This window comes from Symphalangus syndactylus, chromosome 6 (assembly GCF_028878055.3).
Source record: "Symphalangus syndactylus isolate Jambi chromosome 6, NHGRI_mSymSyn1-v2.1_pri, whole genome shotgun sequence".
Taxonomy (NCBI): domain Eukaryota; kingdom Metazoa; phylum Chordata; class Mammalia; order Primates; family Hylobatidae; genus Symphalangus; species Symphalangus syndactylus.
In genome coordinates, this window is record NC_072428.2 from 120,273,074 (window position 1) to 120,294,549 (window position 21,476).

At 39.7% G+C, this 21,476-nt stretch overlaps 1 protein-coding gene across 6 annotated transcripts in view; it reads right to left on the minus strand.

Annotated features, from left to right (window-relative positions):
* The window catches only part of CEP41 (centrosomal protein 41), a 49,903-nt gene that overhangs the window by 25,329 nt on the left and 3,098 nt on the right, over positions 1 to 21,476 (minus strand). For 5 of the 6 annotated variants that reach the window (XM_055284031.2, XM_055284030.2, XM_063641632.1 and 2 more), the window contains exon 2: positions 7,819 to 7,882. In XM_055284031.2, coding sequence (XP_055140006.1) covers positions 7,819 to 7,882 — 64 coding nt within the window. Of the gene's footprint in view, positions 1 to 2,010; positions 2,118 to 7,818; positions 7,883 to 21,476 lie in introns of all 6 variants that reach the window. The other variant, XM_055284029.2, reaches the window with a different exon arrangement.

Here is a 21,476-nt window from a genome sequence, read left to right on the forward strand (position 1 = left end):
GCCTGGGCAATATAGTGAGACCTCATCTCTACAAAACACACACATACACACAAACTAGCCAGGCATGGTGGCACATCCCTGCAGTCCCAGCTACTTGAGAGGCTGAGGTAGGAGGATCCCCTGAGCCCAGGAAGGGGAGGTTGCAGTGAGCAAGAATGTGCCACTGCACTACAATGTGGATGACAGAGTGAGACTCTATCTCAAAAAAAAAAAAAAAAAAAAAAAAATGGCCAGGTGTGGTAGCTCACACCTGTAATCCCAGCACTTTGGGAGGCTGAAGTGGAAGGATTGCTCAAGGTCAGGAGTTCAAGACTACCCTGGCCAACACAGGGAGAGCCCATTTCTATAATAAATAAATAGGCCGGGCGCGGTGGCTCACGCCTGTAATCCCAGCACTTTGGGAGGCCGAGGCGGGAGGATCACGAGGTCAGGAGTTTGAGACCAGCCTGACCAACATAGTAAAACCCCCATCTCTACTAAAAATATAAAAATTAGCCCAGCATGGTGGTGAGCACCTGCATTCCCAGCTACTCAGGAGGCTGAGGCAGAAGAATTGCTTGAACACGGGAGGCAGAGGTTGCAGTGAGCCAAGATCACGCCACTGCTCTCCAGCTTGGGCAACAGAGCGAGACTTTGTCTCAATAAATAAATAAATAACTAAATAAATAAAAAGGAAAAACATACATTTGCTGAATGAAATTTACTATGGAGATCTACTATCTGAAAAATCCTTATAATGAGTTATTTTATAATGCAAATACTTCCCAATTTGGTCTGAGTTCCTGCACACCTGATTTTCTTTAAACTATGTACAACTTGACTTATATACAGTATATGTTATGTGCTACATATATGACTCATATTGCTTCACGACTTAAGCAACCTAGAAATGTACATGGTAGAATTTAGCTTCTACTTTGTTTACTTACAACTAAAGTTGTGATAAAAGATATATAACAAAACTTTACAATTAGAATCAACAGGAAGAAACAACCCAACTATAGCAACAGTGCTGTGCAAAGACAGAGTGCAACTGATTCAGTGAATGAGTCATTCATTAGATTTTTTCCATTGTTTTCCTATAATTTAATAACATTATTTATACTGAGCCAATAAGAAAAGCAAGTGGTTTTGTGCAGCAGTAATCTAAAGTAGATGAGATTTATAAGGCACGAACTCAGTTGCTAAGAGACAACTCCATGGCTTTATTTTTCTTCAATATTTCCCTCCTCTATGGAGAAGTTCTCTTGGCTCGGAAGAGCAGAAAGCATGAAAAGAGGCACAGTGGTCCTTTGTTAACCTCAATAAGTGATATGTGTGTATAGTGCTTTCTGGTTTATAAAAGCCTTTCACATATATTTCTTCCTTCGACGGAAGAAACAGAATTAAACAACAAATAAAAATGAAGAGTACCTAGTCTATAATGAGTTTGATGCTTACAGTCAAGGCTATTAGCAAATATTCAGGAAAAGTAAAGCCTAAAGAAGAAAAGAGGGAATGAATAGTTCGTCTAGAGATAATAAAAGGAAGGTGAATTTTTAAAAAGACAAAAATAAGGCTAGAAAAGACTGAGTGGAGAAAGCCTGCAGAATTTCAGAAAGCTAAAGAAATTGGAAATTAGATTGAATACAGATAGAAATGAGAGGACAATGCAGCCAATGGAAGACTGTGGGGACTAATAAAGGGAGAGCCCTGTGGTTTGGAAAGTGTCCCTTAATCAGCCTGCAGTGCTGCAAAACAGACACCCAGAGAGGGTGCTTGAGAATATACAAGAACCCTGCAGTGGTGACTGAACAAAACGCAGCCAGGGATTTCATCAGAAGCATAATCCATTCATGGCACAGTCTAGCAGTGCTGGGGAGCTGGTAAGATACACACAGGCACCTATGGAACAAAAGAAATATTTGAAGTTCAAAATAATTCTGAGATTTCTAGTCATGGCTGCACATCAGTGTTTGAGTCCATATGAGAAGCAGAGCCAGAGGTATAAAAACAAAAAATAATCTTTACCCAGGAGGAAGATAGCAGTCTTTGAAGAACTCAGTAGAACGTGATTTGGGTGAAGACAGGAGATATCACGAAATTCTTGATTTCTTGTGATTACTCTGAATTGCTTGCTGTTTGGTAAGAAAAGATGAAAGACCCATCTATTTAGCCTAAAAATGAGAAATGCTCACTCATTCCTGTGCCTATTTCCAATGTTCTGACTGCAGAGCTTAAAAACAAACCACAGGCAGAAACTCTGTACTCTTACCTGGGCTATAAGATCCCTTTTCTGTTTCCTTAACTCCTCACCCTTTTCACCTCATGATACACATACAATGATAAAATGTGGATACAATGCTGGGTTTGGGTTGATCCAGGCCCTGTTGGCTAAAGGGCTGCAGGGATCTGTACCTTGGCACATAACACATAGGCTGCTGCCCACCAGGTAGAAAACTTTTTCTGAATACACAGGGAGGTAAGTCACAAAAATGCACAGAAATATAAGCATTAAAATAAAAATCTCTCCCTAAATTGACTTTAGAATAATTTCTAAATTTGAAACAACAAAAAAAAATTGAACACTAGAATAAGATTTCTCTCCCACACAGTCTTTAAAATACTGTGAGTTTTAAGCAATGAAACACACTTTGGCCCTTCTAAAAGCTTTACAAGACTAGTTTGGGAGACTTCTGCTTCCAGAAAGATAGGGTAGATGTACTTAGCTACTCCTCCAGCTAAGAAAAAGAAAACCCTCGACAACCCACAGAATGGGAGAAAATATTTGCAAATCATATTTCTGACAAGACTCTAGTATCCAGAATATATAAAACAATTCTTTTTTTATTTTTATTTTTTGGAGACGGAGTCTCCCTCTGTCGCCCAGGCTGGAGTGCAGTGGCACAATCTTGGCTCACTGCAATTCCCGCCTCCTGGGTTCAAGCGATTCTCCTGCCTCGGCTTCCCGAATAGCTGGGACTACAGGTGCATGCTGCCACGCCTGGCTGATTTTTTTGTATTTTAGTAGAGACAGGGTTTCACCGTGTTGCCCAGGCTAGTCTTGAACTCCTGAGCTAAGGCAATCCACCCGCCTCGGCCTCCCAAAGTGCTGGGATTACAGGTGTGAGCCACTGCCCCCGGCCAAAAGAACTCTTATAACTCAACAAATAAGAAGAAATATAACCCAACATAAATATGGGCAAATGATTTGAATAGACATTTCTCCACAGGAGATATACAAATGCCAAAAAGCTCATAAAAAGGTGCTCAAACATTATCAGTCATTAGGAACATGCAAATCAAAGCCATAATAATATACCACTTCATGCCCACAAAGATGGTAATCAAAACGATGAACAATAACAAGCATTGGTGATGATGTGGAGAAAATAGAGCCCTCCTACATTGCTGCTGGGCATGTGAAGTGGTGTGGCTGCTGTGGAAAACAGTTTGGCAGTTCCTCAAAAAATTAGACACAGAGTTACCATATGAAAAGCAATTCAAGTCCTAGGTATATGCCCAAGAGAATTAAAAACACATGTTCACACAAAAATTTGTACACTGATGTTCTTAGCAGCACTATGTCCAGTAAGTGTAAACAACCCAAATGTCCATCAACTGATGAGTGGGTAAACAAAATGTGGAATAGCTATACAACAGAAGATTATTTGGCAATAAAAAGGAATGAAGAACCGACACATGCTACAACATAGATGAATCTCGAAAAACATTTCACTAAGTGAAAGAAGCCAGACATAAAAGGCTACATACTGTAGGATTCCATCTACATGAAATGTTCAGAATAGCCAAATCCATAGACACAGAAAGTAGATTAGTGGTTACTCAACATAGTAAATATGTCAATTCTCCCCATGTTGACAAACAGGTTTAATGCAACTCCTATCAAAATCACAGTGTTTAAAAAGTAAATGTAAATATGATTATTCTAAAATTTATATAGAAAGGCAAGGGAATTAAAATGGCTAAAATAACTATAAAGAAAAAGAAAGGCTGGGCACTGTAGCTCATGCTGTAATTTCAGCACTTTGGGAGGCCAAGGTGGGTGGATCACTTGAGGTCAGGCGTTCATGACCAGCCTGGCCAACATGGTAGAACCTCGTCTCTACCAAAAAATACAAAAATATTAGCCGGGCATGGTGGCACCCGCCTGTGGTCCCAGCTACTTGGGAGGCTGAGGTGGGAGAATTGCTTGAGCCCCGGAAGTGGAGGTTACAGTGGGCTGAGATCACACCACTGCACTCCAGCCTGTACTACAGAGTAAGATCCTGTCTCAAAAAAAAAAAAAAAAAAAAAGAAAGTGGGCATAGTCAGTCTAACCAATTTTAAGTATCCAATTTACTATACAGCTATAGTAATCAATATTATGGTATTGGCAGAAGGCAGACACATGGATCATGGGATCAGAATAGAGAACCCAGAAATAGACCCACACACATATGCCCAACTGACTTTTGACAAAGGTGAACACAAAATTAAATGGAGAAAAGGTAACCTTTTCAACAAATGGCACCAGACCAATTGAATATCCATAAGCAAAAACTTAGTCTTGATGTGAGTCACATCTCTTATATAAAAATTACCTCAAAGTTTATCATGAACTTATATATATATAAAACTTTTAGAAAAAAAATCATGGTAGAAAAAAAAAATCATTGGGATCAAGGCCAGGCAAAGACTTTTTAGACTAGACAACAAAATCATGATCCATAAAAGGAAAAGCTGATAAAATGGACTTCATCAAAATTAAAAACTTTTGTTCTTCCAAAGACCCTGTTAGGAGGATGAAAAGACAAGTTATGAACTAGGAAAAAATATTTGCAAACCATATATCTGACAAAGGACCAGTAGCTAGAATGTACAAGGGGCTCTCAAAATTCAACAGTAAAAAAAGCAAACAAACCAATTAGAACATAGGCAAACGATATGAACAGGTATTTCACCAAAGAAGGTATACAGAAAACAAACAAGCACACGAAAAGATGTTCACCATTACCACAGGAAAATGCAAATTAAAACTGCAATGGGCTGGGCGCGGCTCATGCCCGTAATCCCAGCTAAGGTGGGTGGATCACTTGAGGCAGGAGTTTGAGACAAGCCTAGCCAACATGACAAAACCCCATCTCTATTAAAAATACAAAAATTAGCCACGCATGGTGGTGCACACCTGTAATTCCAGCTACTTGCAAGGCTAAGGCAGGAGAATCGCTTGAACCCGGGAGGCAGAGGTTGCAGCGAGCCAAGATCATGCTACTGCACTCCAGCCTGGGTGACGGGGTAAGACTCTGTCTCAAAAAACAAAACAAACCAAAACAAAACTGCAATGATATATGCCACCACACAGCTATCAGAATGGCCAAAATAAAAGCTGGCCACAACACCAAATGCTGACAAGGATGTGGAGAAAATGAATCATTCATCCATTGCTGGTGGGAATGTAAAATAGTATAGTCACTTTAAAAAACAGCTTGGCATCTTCTTAAAAAACTACATGGGCAACTACATTGTGACCAGCAGTTGTACTCCTGAGCACTTATCCCAGAGAAATGAAGATTTAGGTTCAAACAAAAATATATGCATGAGTGTTTATAGCACTTTTACTTTAATAGCCAAAAAGTGGAAACAACCTTGGGGTTGAATGGTTAAACTTGGTACATTCATATCATGGAATACCAGCCATTAATAAAATGAAACAAATTACTGATACATGCAACAACCTGGATGGATATCCAGAAAATTATGCTAAGTGAAAAAGCCAATCCAAAAGGTTGCATACTGTATGATTCCATTTATACAGCATTTGTGAAATAACAAAATTACAGCAATGTAGAACAGACTGGTGATTGCAGGGGCTAAGAAAGGGGTGGGAGCAGAAAGTGGATGTGGCTATAAAAGGGCAACATAAGGAATCCGTGTGGTGATGGAAATGTTCTGTATCTTGACTGTATGTATCAAATGTCAATATCACAGTTGTGATAGTGCATTATAGTTTTGCAAACTGTTACCTCTATGGGAAACTGGGTAAAGCATACCTGGAATCTCTCTGCATTACTGTCTACAAAATATATATGTATCTACAATTATGTTAAAATTAAAAGTTTAACAAAAAAGCCAGTTTAAAAATCTCAGGATATAAAAGGACATATGTATTTAATATGTATCATAAAAAGCAGATATACTTTTATCTCAATATCAAAAAAATGAAATTAATCTTAGGCACCATTATTGAGTCAAATTTTGGTTATGAATTGAGAAATTAAAGAGGAGGAAGGGAGCTGTCCTTCACAAATCCCAGTTTAATTTCCAGGAGAAAAAAAAAAAAAACTACGAAGGCATAGACAAATCTATATATCTGAAATAAACCTCAGCTCTTAAAGTTTTAATTATAAGAAAGTATACAGATTCCAAAATAAATTCCTTCCTTTATAGTAGTCTATAAAATAATATCTAGACTCCTTAGAAAAAATACAGCATTTTAAATCTAGGTGCTTACCTCACAGAATCACTTACTTCAGAAGGGTGAATCACAGTTGCAATTAGGGGTTAGATGGGTAGAGATGAAAGAGCTGAGGGTTTTTGTGGCAGAAGAAACAAGGCTTGGGGGAAATACAGGAACAGTACGGCCTAAGAAACAGTACACCAGACTTGGCACCAGATCTCCAATATTGACTTCCTCATCCTGTATATAATCCTAGTTCTCTCTCCTTTATTGAACTCCGAATAAATCACAAAATCCCTGTGCCACAATTTCCTCTTCTAAGACAGAGATAATATTTTCACCTGCCCATCAAGCAGGATATTTGCAAGGATAAATATCTGTACAGCATGGAAATGTCTGAATGAAGGGTACCAAGAAATAGTATCTGCAAATGAGGTGAATTTAAAACACTGAATTTAAGTCTATTTTATATGAAGAAACATGCATAATGCAAGATAATTATTTTTTGAAAGAGACTGGAGAAAGAGAAACAAAATAAACAAAATGATTTAAACAAAGTCAACATCGTCATTTACTTTTCTCAATTGTCTTGAGGTTACTGGTGGGAAATTTGGTATTGCTAAAGGCATACAGTACCCCAATCCACTAGTGAAACCATTTTAATCACGTGAATTTTCCACAGCAGGCTTTAAAAGCTTCAAAAAAAAACAAAAACAAACAACCAAAACCTCACAAGACTGAAAATCCACTAGGGTCTGGGCAGCAGTCTTTATCACAACACTGAAAAATGGGAACAGCATGGAAATAAGCAGTTCATTTTACCTGCACTGCAGCACTAATTAAACTCTGACTGGTATTTCGGTTACTCATTCAAGTCTGTCTGCCTCCGCTTTAATCTAAACTCTTTAACTAAAAAAAACACAATTCATACCCAGCTTTACATCTCTCATGGTCCATAACTTGCTATATGGTTAGCACTTTGCAAACACTGCATTGAACAAATATGCATGTGTCTAATCCATTACTGCCAGTTTAAAGGAATATACTTAAGATATTCCAAAATAGAGGCTGACCTCCTGATACTTATTTAGCTTCAGCCCTGAAACTTACTGAACAATGGTTTTTATTTCTGGAATTTCATTTTCTCAGTTTATATTATTTCTTATGTGGTAAGGAATAATAAGCTAAATTATGTAAATATAAATTTTTACTGATAATCTGAAAAACATCTTTCAAGGATAAATCCTGAGCCCAGAAAGACATCAGGCAAAACAGTGAGAAACTTTTAGCTGTGATTTATACCAGATATATGGGGTTGCTTTCTGTCAATAATTAGCTATTGGATTTTTTTTAATTCTAATTTTCTAATCTTTACTCACCAGTGTCCAGTCTTGATTTGACATGCTGGTATCTTGGGTTCTGTGGTATCCTTTTCATCAAATACTAAAAAAATAAGGAAATTCACAATTAATTGGGTTAATGTAAGGATAAGGGTGGTAAAGTCAGGAGTCAGATACTTTAAAAATGGAAAAAAAATGCTAAAATTTCTTAGAAATTAAAGATGGGGCCGGGCATGGTGGCTCACGCCTGTAATCCTAGCACTTTAGGAGGCCGAGGTGGGCAGATCGCCTAAGGTCAGGAGTTCGAGGTCAGGCTGGCCAACATGGTGAAATCCCATCTCTACTAAAAATACAAAAATCAGCCAGGCATGGTGACAGGCGCCTGTAATCCCAGCTACTCGGGAGGCCGAGCCAGGAGAATCGCTTGAACCCAGGAGGCAGAGGCTCCAGCGAGGTGAGATTATGCCACTGCACTCCAGCCTGGGTGACAGAGAAAGACTCTGACTCAAAAAAAAAAAAAAAAAAAGATGGAATGAGCTCCAGAGGTGCAATTGTCTTTTCAATATAGGATTATTTTCAACAGCATTTCCATAGCTGAATATATTGATCTTGTTTCTGTCAGAACACTTCCATATTTCATCAAACTCATCTAAGCACACTATGTGATAAGAAAAAAAAAAGCTCCTAAAAAATTACTTCTTGGCCGGGCGTGGTGGCTCACACCTGTAATCCCAGCACTTTGGGAGGCCAGGTGGATCACAAGGTCAGGAGATAAGAGACCATTCTGGCCAACATGGTGAAAGCCCTTCTCTAATAAAAAAATAAAAATACAAAAATTAGCTGGGCATGGTGATGTGCACCTATACTCCCAGCTACTTGGGAGGCTGAGGCAGAAGAATCACTTGAACCCGGGAGGCAGAGGTTACGGTGAGCTGAGATCGTGCCACTGCACTCCAGCCTGGGTGAGAGAGTGAGACTCTGTCTCAAAAAATAAATAAATAAATAAATAAATAAATAAATAAATAAATAAAAATATTTCTTACATTGAGCCCAAATCAGTCTGTCCAATTTTCATTCAGTCCACTGTTGCAACCCATTGTAAGTCATCTGTCTCTGCCTCAAGAAATCTGTTGACCAAAGGCAGTTGTCCTGACCCTCTTTCATTTCACTTTCTTTATGATGGTTTCTAGGCCATTTCCTCTGGACACCCCTGAGATTTTATCCATCTCTCCCCTGCAGGGATCCAGCCCTAAGCACAGTGCTCCAGATGTGGGCAGGCCAGGCCCCAGGTGGGCAGGCTCCCGCTGCTCCCCAGAGTCTGTAGCTCCAGGGATGTCAACCATGGCATCTGCTCTCATGGCAGCTGAGGCTCACCTGGGGCTCAGCTTAAGTTTAGGGTCAGCAAAAATGCATATGTCAGGTCTCCTTTGTGCTGCTGTCTGGTAGTTAACTCTTTGAATTCAAGCATAAGACATTAACCCACATTAGAGTGGCGATTGTGAAAGCCATTAAGTGAGGAGAAGCTAATGAACAAAGATATTATGAAACAGCGCTTTCTTGCTCAGGCCTTTTTCTGGCCTGCAGGTATGAAAGTCCTTTCTTCAATAACAGGTAGCTGCGGAACATGAAATTACCACAATGTCTTTCCGGCTTTATCTTCTGCCACCCTTCCTCATGTTCCCATGTTGAAGTTGTTGGGAATGTCTCCTTAATGCAGCACACTCATTCAGGTTGCCAGTCTTTGCAGATGTCTGCCTAGAATGCCTTTCCTTCACTACTCCTTGGGCAAAATGTATTTCCTCTGTAAAGCTGTCCAGTATGGAACTAGGCACTTTCTTCTCCCTGGCTCCCAGAGTACTCACAGCCCGCTCCATTGTTTAAACCTCAATCTTCTTCCCTAGTCTAGGATTTCCCTGAAGGCAGGGACAATGACTTACTCATATTTGTATTCGCCTAGGACCTAGTGCATGATAAGTACATTTATTGATATTCAGTCAATAAGTGAATACCGAAAATGAAGATTGCATTACAGCAACTATCTGGTTCCTTAGAAGAGCACATCGGACTTATAAAAACTGTATCCTTTGCCTTTGAAAACAGTGAACTACAGCATACTCTGTCAGGAAGATTGCAAAATAAACATTTACCTATAAAATAATGGTTCAAATGACCCACAAAGCATACAAACAATATGGGATACTTAGTGTCTTACAAAATATCTGTTGGCCAAAATTTTGGATTTCAGGACCGGGGAGAATTTTTTAAAACTAGAGGCACCTTTTAATATTGCCAAGGACATAAAAAACAAAACCAAAGCAAAAGCCTCACAACAACTATCTGCTATTTTAACATCTAAAAGGAAAAAAAAATCCCAGAGTGAAAGGGTCAGTCCTTCAGTGTCATTAAAAACCATTCATGACACTGTGATTTTCACTTCACCCCAGGCAAGTCACATCTTTATCATCAACGCTTAGCATCGGTCCTCAGATTGTGTTTGGAACCACTGAGCTATTTTATCCTTAGAAAAAGGTTGCAAAGCTTGTTTCTCCAAATGATCAGTAATTTGTCTATATGAGAAAGTAACTATAACGCCAGTTTCAATTCCTTCCCTAGAGGAAGACAGAGCAGATTCTTGAGTAAAAGAAGGAAAACATACAAAGACTGAAAAGCAAGACTTCAGTACAAATTCTCCAGAGACAGACAATATCATGGCAAAACGAAACAAACAAAAAAAACAGAGAAAGTATGTGCCTGGTAAATTGAGTCAAGTAACACTAATACTACATTGCAGTTATCTTGGGCTAAGGGATTTTTTTTTCTGCACTCTATTTTTTTTATCGCTTCTATACTCTACTTCCTGTTTTTACTTTTGTTTTGTTTTTCCCACTAGTTTCCTAGCAAAGCTTCTTTTAAAAATTCCAGGCTAGTCTCTGCTGAACCAAGGGGATTTGTCCATACCTAAGCCAAAATAGCTAAGAAGTGAGGGTGTCTCTGGGGACCAGGTGTGGTGGCAGCAGAATGATGAGGGGAGAGAGTGTGGACAGCTGCAGTGGCTGAGCCCTTCCCGCCCCCGGTTTTCCCTTACATAGACTAATGAGAAATCCATATGCTGCAGGAGAAAAAAAAATATAGTTTCTTTTCTGTGTTCCCATTGCAGTCCAATTTCTTGTTCCTGACTTTCTAGTACCAACCGCAATGTAAAACTATTTGTGCTCCACTGCAAGCCGAGCACCATAGATTTTATGGGACTGACATACTTTTTTTTATTTAAAATTCTTGCTTTGTGGGGTGACTGCTTTTTGACCTACTGACCAACTGGCTTTCTTTCAATTACATAAACAGGATGGAATGGTGGAAAGTGAAGAAGCTGAAAAAAGAAGCTGTTTTCAAGGAAGACTGTTCATTCCACAAAGACGTATTGAGCACCAACCATTCATTTGGTGGACATTTACCGAGTGCCTACTAGGGGCAAGCCTTTGTGCTGAGGACAGAGAGGTGAAAAACACAGTCTTTGCCATCCAGCTTTCACTGACTGCTGGGAAGACAGAGAAGTGGATAAACAGACGCCAGGCTACATGAGGAACAAGGAAAGGGAAGGAGGGGGTGTGACAAAAGCACATCAGATTGGCACCTAATCCAGGTTAAAAGAGTCAAGAACTGTTTCTTGAAGGGTCACTTTTGAGCTGAATTCTGAGGGTTGAGGAGGTTAGTCAAGCTAAAGGAGTAGTGGGTGGGAACTACGGGGTTTCTGGCGAGGGAAAAGCATGGCAAAAGAGTGGAGACTAGAGGGAGTACCAACAGTTTTCAGCAATTTAACAGTAACTGGCCGGCCTGGAGCATAGCGGGAAATACGGGGACAAACGATGCTGGAGAGGCAGCAGGGGCAGATCACAAAGAGCCTTGCGTACATGTTTAAAAAAACTTGGGTTTCATCCTGTAGATCAGTGGATCTCGAACAGGTGCCATTTTGCTCCTTGTACTCCCAGGACATTTGTCAATGTCTAGAGGCATTTTTGGTTGTCCCAACTGGGTGGTAGGAGGTGCTACTGGCATCTTAGTGTGTAGAGGCCAGGGGTGCTGCTAAATACCCCACAATTACAGGACAGCCCCACCACAAAGAATTAGCCAGCCTAAACGCCAATAGTGCCTAGGTTGGTGAAGATGATGAGGGGTCACTGAAGAAGTTTGAAGGAGGAGTGACAAGATTATATTTCTGTCTTAGAAAGGTGGCCCTGGCAGCAATATGGAGAATAGGAGTCAAGAAAGGAGGCATGAAAATCAGTTGAAAGGCTATCATGCTAAGAGGATCTGTAGTCTTAAGGAAGTAAGGAAGTGGCAATAAAGATGAAGAGGAAGAGGCCGTTTCAAGAAATCTTTAAAATGTTAAATCAATATAATTTAAAATTGACTCATGTAGTAACAGGACAGTGATACTATTCTCCAAAAAAGGGAGTTAAGGAGGAAGCACATATTAAAAACATAATATGGTCAGTTGGAGCATGCTGAGTATGAGATATCTGTGGGTTGTCCAAAATGGAACTATCGGCCGGGCACAGTGGCTCACACCTGTAATCCCATTAATTTGGGAGGCCGAGGTGGGAGGATCGATTGAGCCCAGGAGTTCAAGACCAGCCTGGGCAACACAGGGAGACTTTGTTTCCACAAAAAAAAAAAAAAAAAAAAATTAGCTGGGCATGGTGGCATGTGCCTGTGGTCCTAGCTGCTCCGGAGGCTGGGGTGGGAAGATCCTTTGAGCCCAGGTCAAGGCTGCAGTGAGCCATGTTCCTGCCATTGCAATCCAGCCTGTGTGACAGAGTGACACTCTCGCTAAAAAAAAACCCGAAAAACAAAATGGAAGTACCTAGTTGGCTATTTGCGTCTAGAAATCAGGAGAGAGACCTGGGCTAGAAAAAAACAAGATTTGGGAGTTGTCAGCATACAGGCAGCAGAGGAAGCCATGGAAATGAACAAAATCATCCTGGGGAGGGTGCAGACTGAAAAACCCCAACATTTAAGGTCAGGTGGAGGAGAGGCACCTTGGATGAAACTCAGAAGAGGCCATACAAAAGTGGGTCATGAAAATTAAATCAGGAAGAAGGGAGTGGCCAACAGTGAACAATGCTGTCAAGTCAGAGAACAAGAGGTCAAGTATGAACAAGTGAACAAGAATGCTGTTCAAGTAAGAGACCAAGAGAAAAGTGAATTTGAATTTAGCACACCAGGACATTGTTGACGGCCCTGGTGGAAGCAGCTATGGGAAACTGATGAGGCAGATGCAAAAAACAGCAGGTCAAGTATATGAGAGGCGAAGGAGCAAAGAGGACAGTAGCTGGATGATCTTTTCTTTTTCCCTTAAGAGAGTTGCTAAGGAATAATCTTTGTTGTTGTTATTTTGTTTTGAAAAAAAAAAAGAGAGAGATTTGAGGATGTATACAGGCTAATGGGCAAGATAAGAGAGGTTGAAAATGGTATGGAGAGAGTGGGACAGGATGAGATCCAGAGCCCAGACAGCAGGGTCAACTTTGGATCTATTTAAGATGAAGATATAAGATAGGTAGGTGGTCAGAATGAAGTTCATCTGGAAGAGGCAGGAAGTTGAGAAAGTTCATGTTTGTGGTATCATTACAGGCTCTTTGAAAACAACCAAAAATGTCAAAGACTCTTTGAGGGTTTACATAAAAGAAAATGTTCTCCCTGTCTACCCACCACACCCCAGCTATTTCACTTCTACGTGACTTCCAAGACTCAGGGCAAACTTATCTTCTGGGAAGATTCCTCTGAAGGCCTTAGTCAAATGGCCTTCCTTGACTGAATATTCGCAGTTCTTTGTACCATTCACACTTCTTACTCCTGCACTTGGGACAGGGGCTCTATCTTGTAGATCTCTGTACCTACTACAAGACCCTCTACTAATGAGACAGCAAAAAGTACCTGCCAAATGAAGACCTGAGCAACATGTAGTGTGCATGCTGGTGCCACATGGGCAGCACGGACATGGAGGGCCCTAGGGAGGAATGTCAAAGGAGATTGCTCATCCACTGGGGGTGATAAGAAAGACTTCATGGAAGAATGGACACTGGAGCTATGTTTTAAGGGTTGATCTTCTGTGGATAAAAAAGATAGGAAAGAGGAATGGAAAAAGTATTCCAAGTGGAGAAATTTTTAATAGCAAAGCCACTTTAAAAGCAAGTTTAAAGAACAAATTGTTCTATTTGCTGGAGATGATTTAACAACAACAAGAAACATGGTAATGCTGCTAACATTTATTGAGTACTTACTATATCATCAGGCACTAAGCATTTTACCTACATTATCTCATTCCCCACAACCACTGTACATCTTCACTCCAGCAAGGGTTCTTAATATGGGGTCCACTGATGGGTTTTAGGAAGTCCATGAGTCTCATGACACTATGCAAAATTTTGTGTGTATGTACATTTTTCTAGGGAAAGGGATCCTTGGTTTTAGCCAAATTTTCCGAGGGGTATGTAACCCCAAAAGAGTTAAGAATCATTGGTATATGGAACCCTGTGATATAAGACTGGACAGGGACAGGTAGGCTCCAAGTGGAGAAGCCTGAATATAGGCTGAGTGGTCTGGACTAGGTCCTGAAGGCAATGGAAAGTGCCAAAAATACTGAGCTGTGAGCTACACAATCTAATCAGTATTTGGGAAGATTACTAACATAGGCAAAGTAAGACTAGGCTTTGTGAATACATGGATGTTGGAGAAGAAGGGGTAAGAATGAGAAGTCAAAGATGGGATTTTTCTGAAGGAAAATATCAAAAAATGAATGAGCTTTTCAAGACTTCCCATCTCTCTCAAATGGGACTCACAAAGTTGTTTGTATTTCAACTGCAACATATGTAATAATATTTACATTTAAAAGATTTTTCAAAATACCATTATACATTTTGTTCAGACTGTCTCTACTTATCTTCTAGGGAGAGGAAGTCCATAAAATGAAGACAGTGGGTACCAGTTTTACTATAGCCACATGTAAGGCAATCTCACATTTAAAATAGGCCTTTTAGAGGAGAACTTTTTAAAATGGGATCTTTAACCTGGTCTAATTACCCTGATCTCAAACATCAACCTTGACCCATGTCTCAGCAGCTACCACCTGTAGCGGATTGTAATTTTCAAGACAGCCACAAGAAAATTTCCCATCGCACTTACACTATGACGTTACACTCCTCCCACTGAGGGAAGGGCTTCTGTTTCCTCTCCTGAATCTGGATGGGCCTGTGACTATGAGGGAAGCAGTGTCAGATGACTTTTGAGGCTAGATCACAAAAGGCAGTACAGCTTCCATCTACCTGGTTCTCTTGGGACACTTGGGGCCACACAGTCTGTGGCATTTTGTTATGGCAGCCCATAGAACTCAGCAGTTATGCTGCGAGGAAGGCCAAGCCACATAGAAAAGGCTATTTGTAGGTGATATGGCCAACAGCCCCAGCTCAGGTCGCAGACAACAGACAGTATTAGTGGCCTAACATGTGAATGAAGCCTTCAAGATAACTCTAGCCCTAGCTCCTGTCTGTCTGCAAAATCACATGAGAAATCCCAAACCATCTAGCTGAGCCAAGTCAACTTTCAGAATCACAAAAGCTAATAATAAATGACTATTATTGTTTAAAGCCACTAACCATGGGGTGATTCATTATAAACCAATATGTAATTGGAACATGACCCCACCCTTATTCCCTTCTAGCTAAGCTCCTTGAAAGAAAGAAATCTACACTGGGTATTTGTACCTTACTCTTCAATCCATTGCAACATGGCTGCTGTCCCCACATTCTACTGAGGTTCCTATGGCACTAACCAACATCAGCGATCCCTTAGCTGCTGAATATAATGGACACTTTACAGTCCTTAACTTACTTTACCTTTCTATGCCATATGACACTGTTATAGATCCTCATCTTCTTCAGTTTCCATTCCCTTGGTGTCAGTGACATCTTTCTCCCCTGATTCTCCATTAACACATGGATCATTCCTCTGTTAGCCATTTCATTATTGTGTTCTCAGGATTCCAACTTCTCAATCTGTAAGTTCTCTGTGGACTAACACTTAGGCTTAATTCCATGTATATGTTTCTGATTTCCAAATACTGAACCTTAGCTTTGACTTCTCTTCTGCAGTTCAGAAGTGTATTCATTTACTTGTTCAACAAATATTTACGAAACAACTATTGTGTGCCAGCCAATGGAACAATGCAGACAAGGTCTCTATTTTATGGTCTTGTAAGTATGCCCCATAAAAGTAAATAAAGTACAGATTATGATCTATGGGGTGGAGACAGCCGACTGAACGAATGCATCTAATGTCACTCCTTAAAGCCTCAATAAAACCTCATTAAAAAGATATTAAGGACATAAAGCCCCAAAAATAGAGTGGGAGAAGTGACAGTGATAGAGCACTAGAATTCTGAAATCTACAAAGTCAATGAACAAGTGAAAATGCCTTGATGGACTCAAGGTAGCTGAAGACTATGTATGGGGCAAGAGGGAAGGCAAAGAACAAATTCTTAAAAGGCTCCAGAAGTGGGGAGTAGAAGGAGTGGCTGAAACAAGAGCTGGTTAAAGGCCTTTGAGAAGCATCTGGATCTCCAAATCCCTCTCCTCTCTGTGCCACTCACTGGATGATTGCCTCTGCCCAATCCTGGCAGATATCTATAGATTTATTCCCTGGAAAAGGTTTCTTGAGTGGGAGGTCTGCACACAGGGAAAGCCAGAGATATAATTACTGAAAATAGAGGTAATTAGTGAATGATGAATACCAATGTTGAGACTTAGTCTCCAGCTCTAATGCCTCCAGGAATTCAACTAGGCTTTTACCCTCAGGAGACTGGAGGGGTTCTCTGGGGAAAATGGCCAGCCTGAGAGGAAGGTACAGATTTGGGAGGTGAGTGTCCCAAAATCATAGCCTAGCGAGATCATTCTATAATAAATCTTACCATCAGCAAGTGTCTCTCAAATATACAGAGATCTCAATCTTCTTTTAAAAATCTCCTACTTGATTGAAGCTTGTAATGTGGTCTTTGTAATAAATAAATAAGAAAGTCTCCTACTTGAAAACATAAATTTACATCTGAGGAATAAAATAAGTCTGAGAACTCTGCTATATTCTGAATTGTGTCCCTTCAAAATTTGTATGTTGAAGCCCAATGTGACTATTTGGAGATAGGGCCTTTGGAAGGTAACTACAACTAAGTGAGCTCACACCCTTATCCAGTAGGATTACGGTTCTTGTAAAAGGAGACTCTAGAGGACTCCCTCTCTCCTCCTGCCACTGTGAGGACACAGCAAGAAGGAAGCCATCTGCAAGCCAGGAAGCGAGTCCTCACCAAAAACTAAATCAGCTGGCACCCTGATCTTGGACTTCCACCCTCCAGAACTATGAGAAATAGATTTCTGTTGTTGAAGCCACCTAGTCTGCGGTATTTTGTTATGGTAGCCTAAGTTGACTAACACAAACATCTCCAACAAAACAAAAATAGCAATTTGGAAGAAACAGAGACCATGCAGGGAAAAAGAACATTTAAGAAAACTATCATTAAAGAAATGAAAATACATGTCCACACTGCTCTAAAATTGATTGCACTGGCCAGGCACAGTGGCTCACATCTGTAATCTCAGCACTTTGGGAGGCCGAGACAGGCGGATCACTTGTAGCCAGGAGTTCAAGACCAGCCTGGTGAACATAGTAAAACCCCATCTCTACTAAAAATACAAAAATTAGCTGGGCGTGGTGGCATGCACCTGTGACTCCAGCTACTCAGGAGGCTAAGGTACGAGAATTACTTGAACCTGGGAGGCCAAGGTTGCAGTGAGCTGAGATTGCACTACTGCACCCCAGCCTGGGCAACAGAGCAAGACTCTTGTCTCAGAAAAAAAAATTGATTGCAGTGATGATTGCACAACTCTGTGAATACAGTAAAGCCACTGAACTACACGCTTGAAATGGGTGAGTTTATGCTATGTGAATTACATCTCAAAAAAGCTCTTACAGAAAAAAAATGTAAAAAGTAAATACATTAAAAAAAATTGCTTTTTGCTCTACAAAAGACCCTGTTAAGAAGATGAAAAGATAAGCTACAGACTGGGAGGAAATATTTGCAAAGCACATATCTGACAAAGGACTACTATCTCAAATATATAAAGAGCTCTCAAAACTCAACAGTAAAACTATTCATTGCATCAGTGTTTGTAACTGCAGATAGTCAAAAACAACCTAAATGACCACCATGGGGAAACTGATAGATAAAATGTGGTCTAGTCACATGCTAGATTACTATACAATAGGTAAAGTAATAAACTGGACATATTTATCAACATAGATGGATCTGAAGCATAATTTGCATGATAAAAGCAAATTGTATACAAACAGCATAACACTATTTTTGTAAAATTTTTAAGCTCACAAAATAATGTCTGTTTTATATGAAAAATATGGCTGCTGAATTAGAAAGATACACATTAAATATATGGGAGCAGATGTCTATAGTCAAAGGAGAAGAATGGGAATAAAAACAATAAGAACCAAAATTGGCTATAATGTAGTATACGGATAATCAAATCATATCAGTCCATTTGTACAACTGAGGTCTTATAGAACTAGCAAAACAAAAAAACAAATAAACAAACAAAACTGTGATACAATCACACCAAATACTTAGGTAAGAGTTAAAAGGAAATCATTACACTGAGGTATATTTTTCTGACATGGAAAGATCTCCAGGATATATTGTTAAGTGAAAAAAGTCAAGTCAAAGAACTATATATACAATGTTATAACATTTATGTGAAACAAAACTACAAAATAAAACTCTTACATTTCTCTCCTTCCCCCAATCACACACATGTTCAAATGTACAGAGAAGGCTTTGGAAAAGATAACTATGAAAACATACTAAGTAGTGATACAAGAAAATGTCCTGAATTATTCATTAAAAGTATAGAATTAAAAATAAAGGCAAACAGAAACTCCAGGAAAAAACAAAAAGCAGTAAGAAAGGAAATGTAATCCTACATTTCTTTGTTTTGCAATAATATTTACAGTCATCACCAACAACACAAAAGGAAACAAAAACTCAACAGTTAAGAAAAATAGAAAATAGGCAAAAGACACAAAGATATTTTACTGAAGAGGATATATGGATGACAGATAAGCACATGAAAAGATGTGCTTGGTATCCATTAGGGAAATGCAACTTAAAACCACAATGAGATGGCACTACACATCTACTGTAACCATTAAAATAAAAAATATTGACAGTATTGAATGTTGCCAAGAGTATGCAAAAACTGAATCTCTCATACACTGTTGGCAGGAATGTAAAATGGTACAGCCTCTCTGGAAAAGTTTGGCAGTATCTAATAAAACTAAACATATGTTTACCATACAACCCAGCAATTGTACTCCTGGGCGTTTATCCCAGATAAATGAAAATTAACATCCACACAAAGAGTTATACCCAAATGTTATCTTTATTTGTAATAGTCCAAAACTGATAACAACCGAAATGTCCTATACTAGTTGAATGGTTAAAAAACTGCTGTACAGGCCAGGCACGGTAGCTCACGCTCGTAATCCCAGCACTTTGGGAGGCCGAGGCTGGTGGATCACGAGGTCAGGAGTTCAAGACCAGCCTGGCCAAGATGGTGAAACGTTGTCTCTACTAAAAATACAAAAAACTGGCCGGGCGCAGCGGTAGGAAGCTGTAATCCCAGCTACTCAGGAGGCTGAGGCAGGAGAATCGCTTGAACCCAGGCGGCAGAGGTTGCAGTGAGCCGAGATGGTGCCACTGCACTCCAGCCTGGGTGATAGAGTGAGACTCCGTCTCAAAAAACAAAACAAAACAAAACAAAACAAAACAAAACAAAACAAAACAAAACAAAACAGAAAAACTGCTGTACATTCATACCACAGAATACTGATCAGGTACCAGAAAGAATGAACTACTGCTACATGCAACAACTTGTATGCGACTCAAGGACATTATCTTGAGTGAAAAAAAAAATATGCCAATCTCAAAAGGTCACATACTGTATGATTCCATTTATATAACGTTGTCAAAATGACAAAATTGTGGAGATGGTTACCCAGGGTTAGGATGATGAGAGGGAAGAAAGTAGGTGTGACCAGAAGAGTAGCTTGGAGATATTTCTCGTGATGCAATAGTTCTTTATCTTGATTGCAAATCTACATATGTGCAAATCTTGATTAAATCTATATAAGTGATAAAATGGCCTAGAACTATACATACATTGTACAAATTTCAATTTTCTAGTTTGATATTGTACTGTACTCAAGTAAAATATAATCATTGGGGGAAAATGGGTGAAGGATACATAGGACCTCTTTGTACTATTTTTTTTTGCAACTTCCTGTGAATCTATACTTATTTTGAAATAAAACGTTTTTTAAAAGTACAACAGAGCAAAAAACAGAGCTCTTAAAAATTAAAAACATGGGTTGGGCACGGTGGCTCACACCTGTAATCCCATCACTTTGGAAGGCCAAGGCAGGTGGATGGCTTGAGGTCAGGAGTTCAAGACCAGCCTGACCAACATGGTAAAACCCTGTCTTTACTAAAAATACAAAAAAATCAGCTGGGCGTGGTGGCGGGTGCCTGTAATCCCAGCTACTTGGGAAGCTGAGGCAGGAGAATCGCTTGAACCTGGGAGGCGGACGTTGTAGTGAGCCGAAATCCCACCACTGCACTCCAGCCTGGGCAACAGAGTGAGAGTTTATCTCAAAACAAACAAAAAAATTAAAAACATGATGGCAGAAATTAAAAACTAAAATGAAGGATTGGAAGATAAAAATTAAATCTCCCAAAGGGAGCAGAAAGACAAAGATGAGGGAAACAGGAGATGAAAGTTAGGAAAATCAGAGAACCAATCATATAGGTTATCTATATGAATAGAGAACATCAGAATAATGAATTCAAGAAAAATAGGATTGAGAAAATAGGAGAGAGAAAGTTAAGAAAATTTTCAGACTAAAAAGACATAAATTTCTGGTGCCTATCAAAATGAGTGAAAATAGAAATATCTTTGTAAAGTCACACTGGGGACAAAAAAAAAGGTTCCACAAGCTTCCTGAGAGGAAAACTTAGTCACGAAGCAACAGAATGGCTTTGGACTTCACAACAACACGTGACACTAGACCACTAAGCAATGTTTTGCAAGATGCTGATGGTGGCCAGGTGTGGTGGCTCACACCTGTAATCCTAGCACTTTGGGAGCCCAAGGCAGGATTGCTTGAGCCCAGGAGTTCAAGACCCTCTTGGGCAACATAGGGAGACCCCATGTCTATAAAAAAAATACAAAAAAATGAGCTGGGCACGATGACACACACCTGTGGTCCCAGCTACTCAGGAAGTGGGAGGATCATTTGAGCCCAGGAGTTCAAGGATATAGTGAGCCATGTTTGTACCACTGCACTCCAGCCCGGGTGACAGAGCAAGACTGTCTTAAAAAAAAAAAAAAAGAAAAAAGATGTTGATGATTTTCAACCAATAATTCTATACTCAGCCAAACTCACTGGCAAATAAATGTTAAGGTAGAATAAGAACATTTTTAGACATGCCTAACATTTTAGACATACATTTTTAAAACTATTTCTTATGAATTCTTTCTTAAGAAACTACTAGAAGTTGTGCTCTATTCAAACAAGAGAGTAAACTG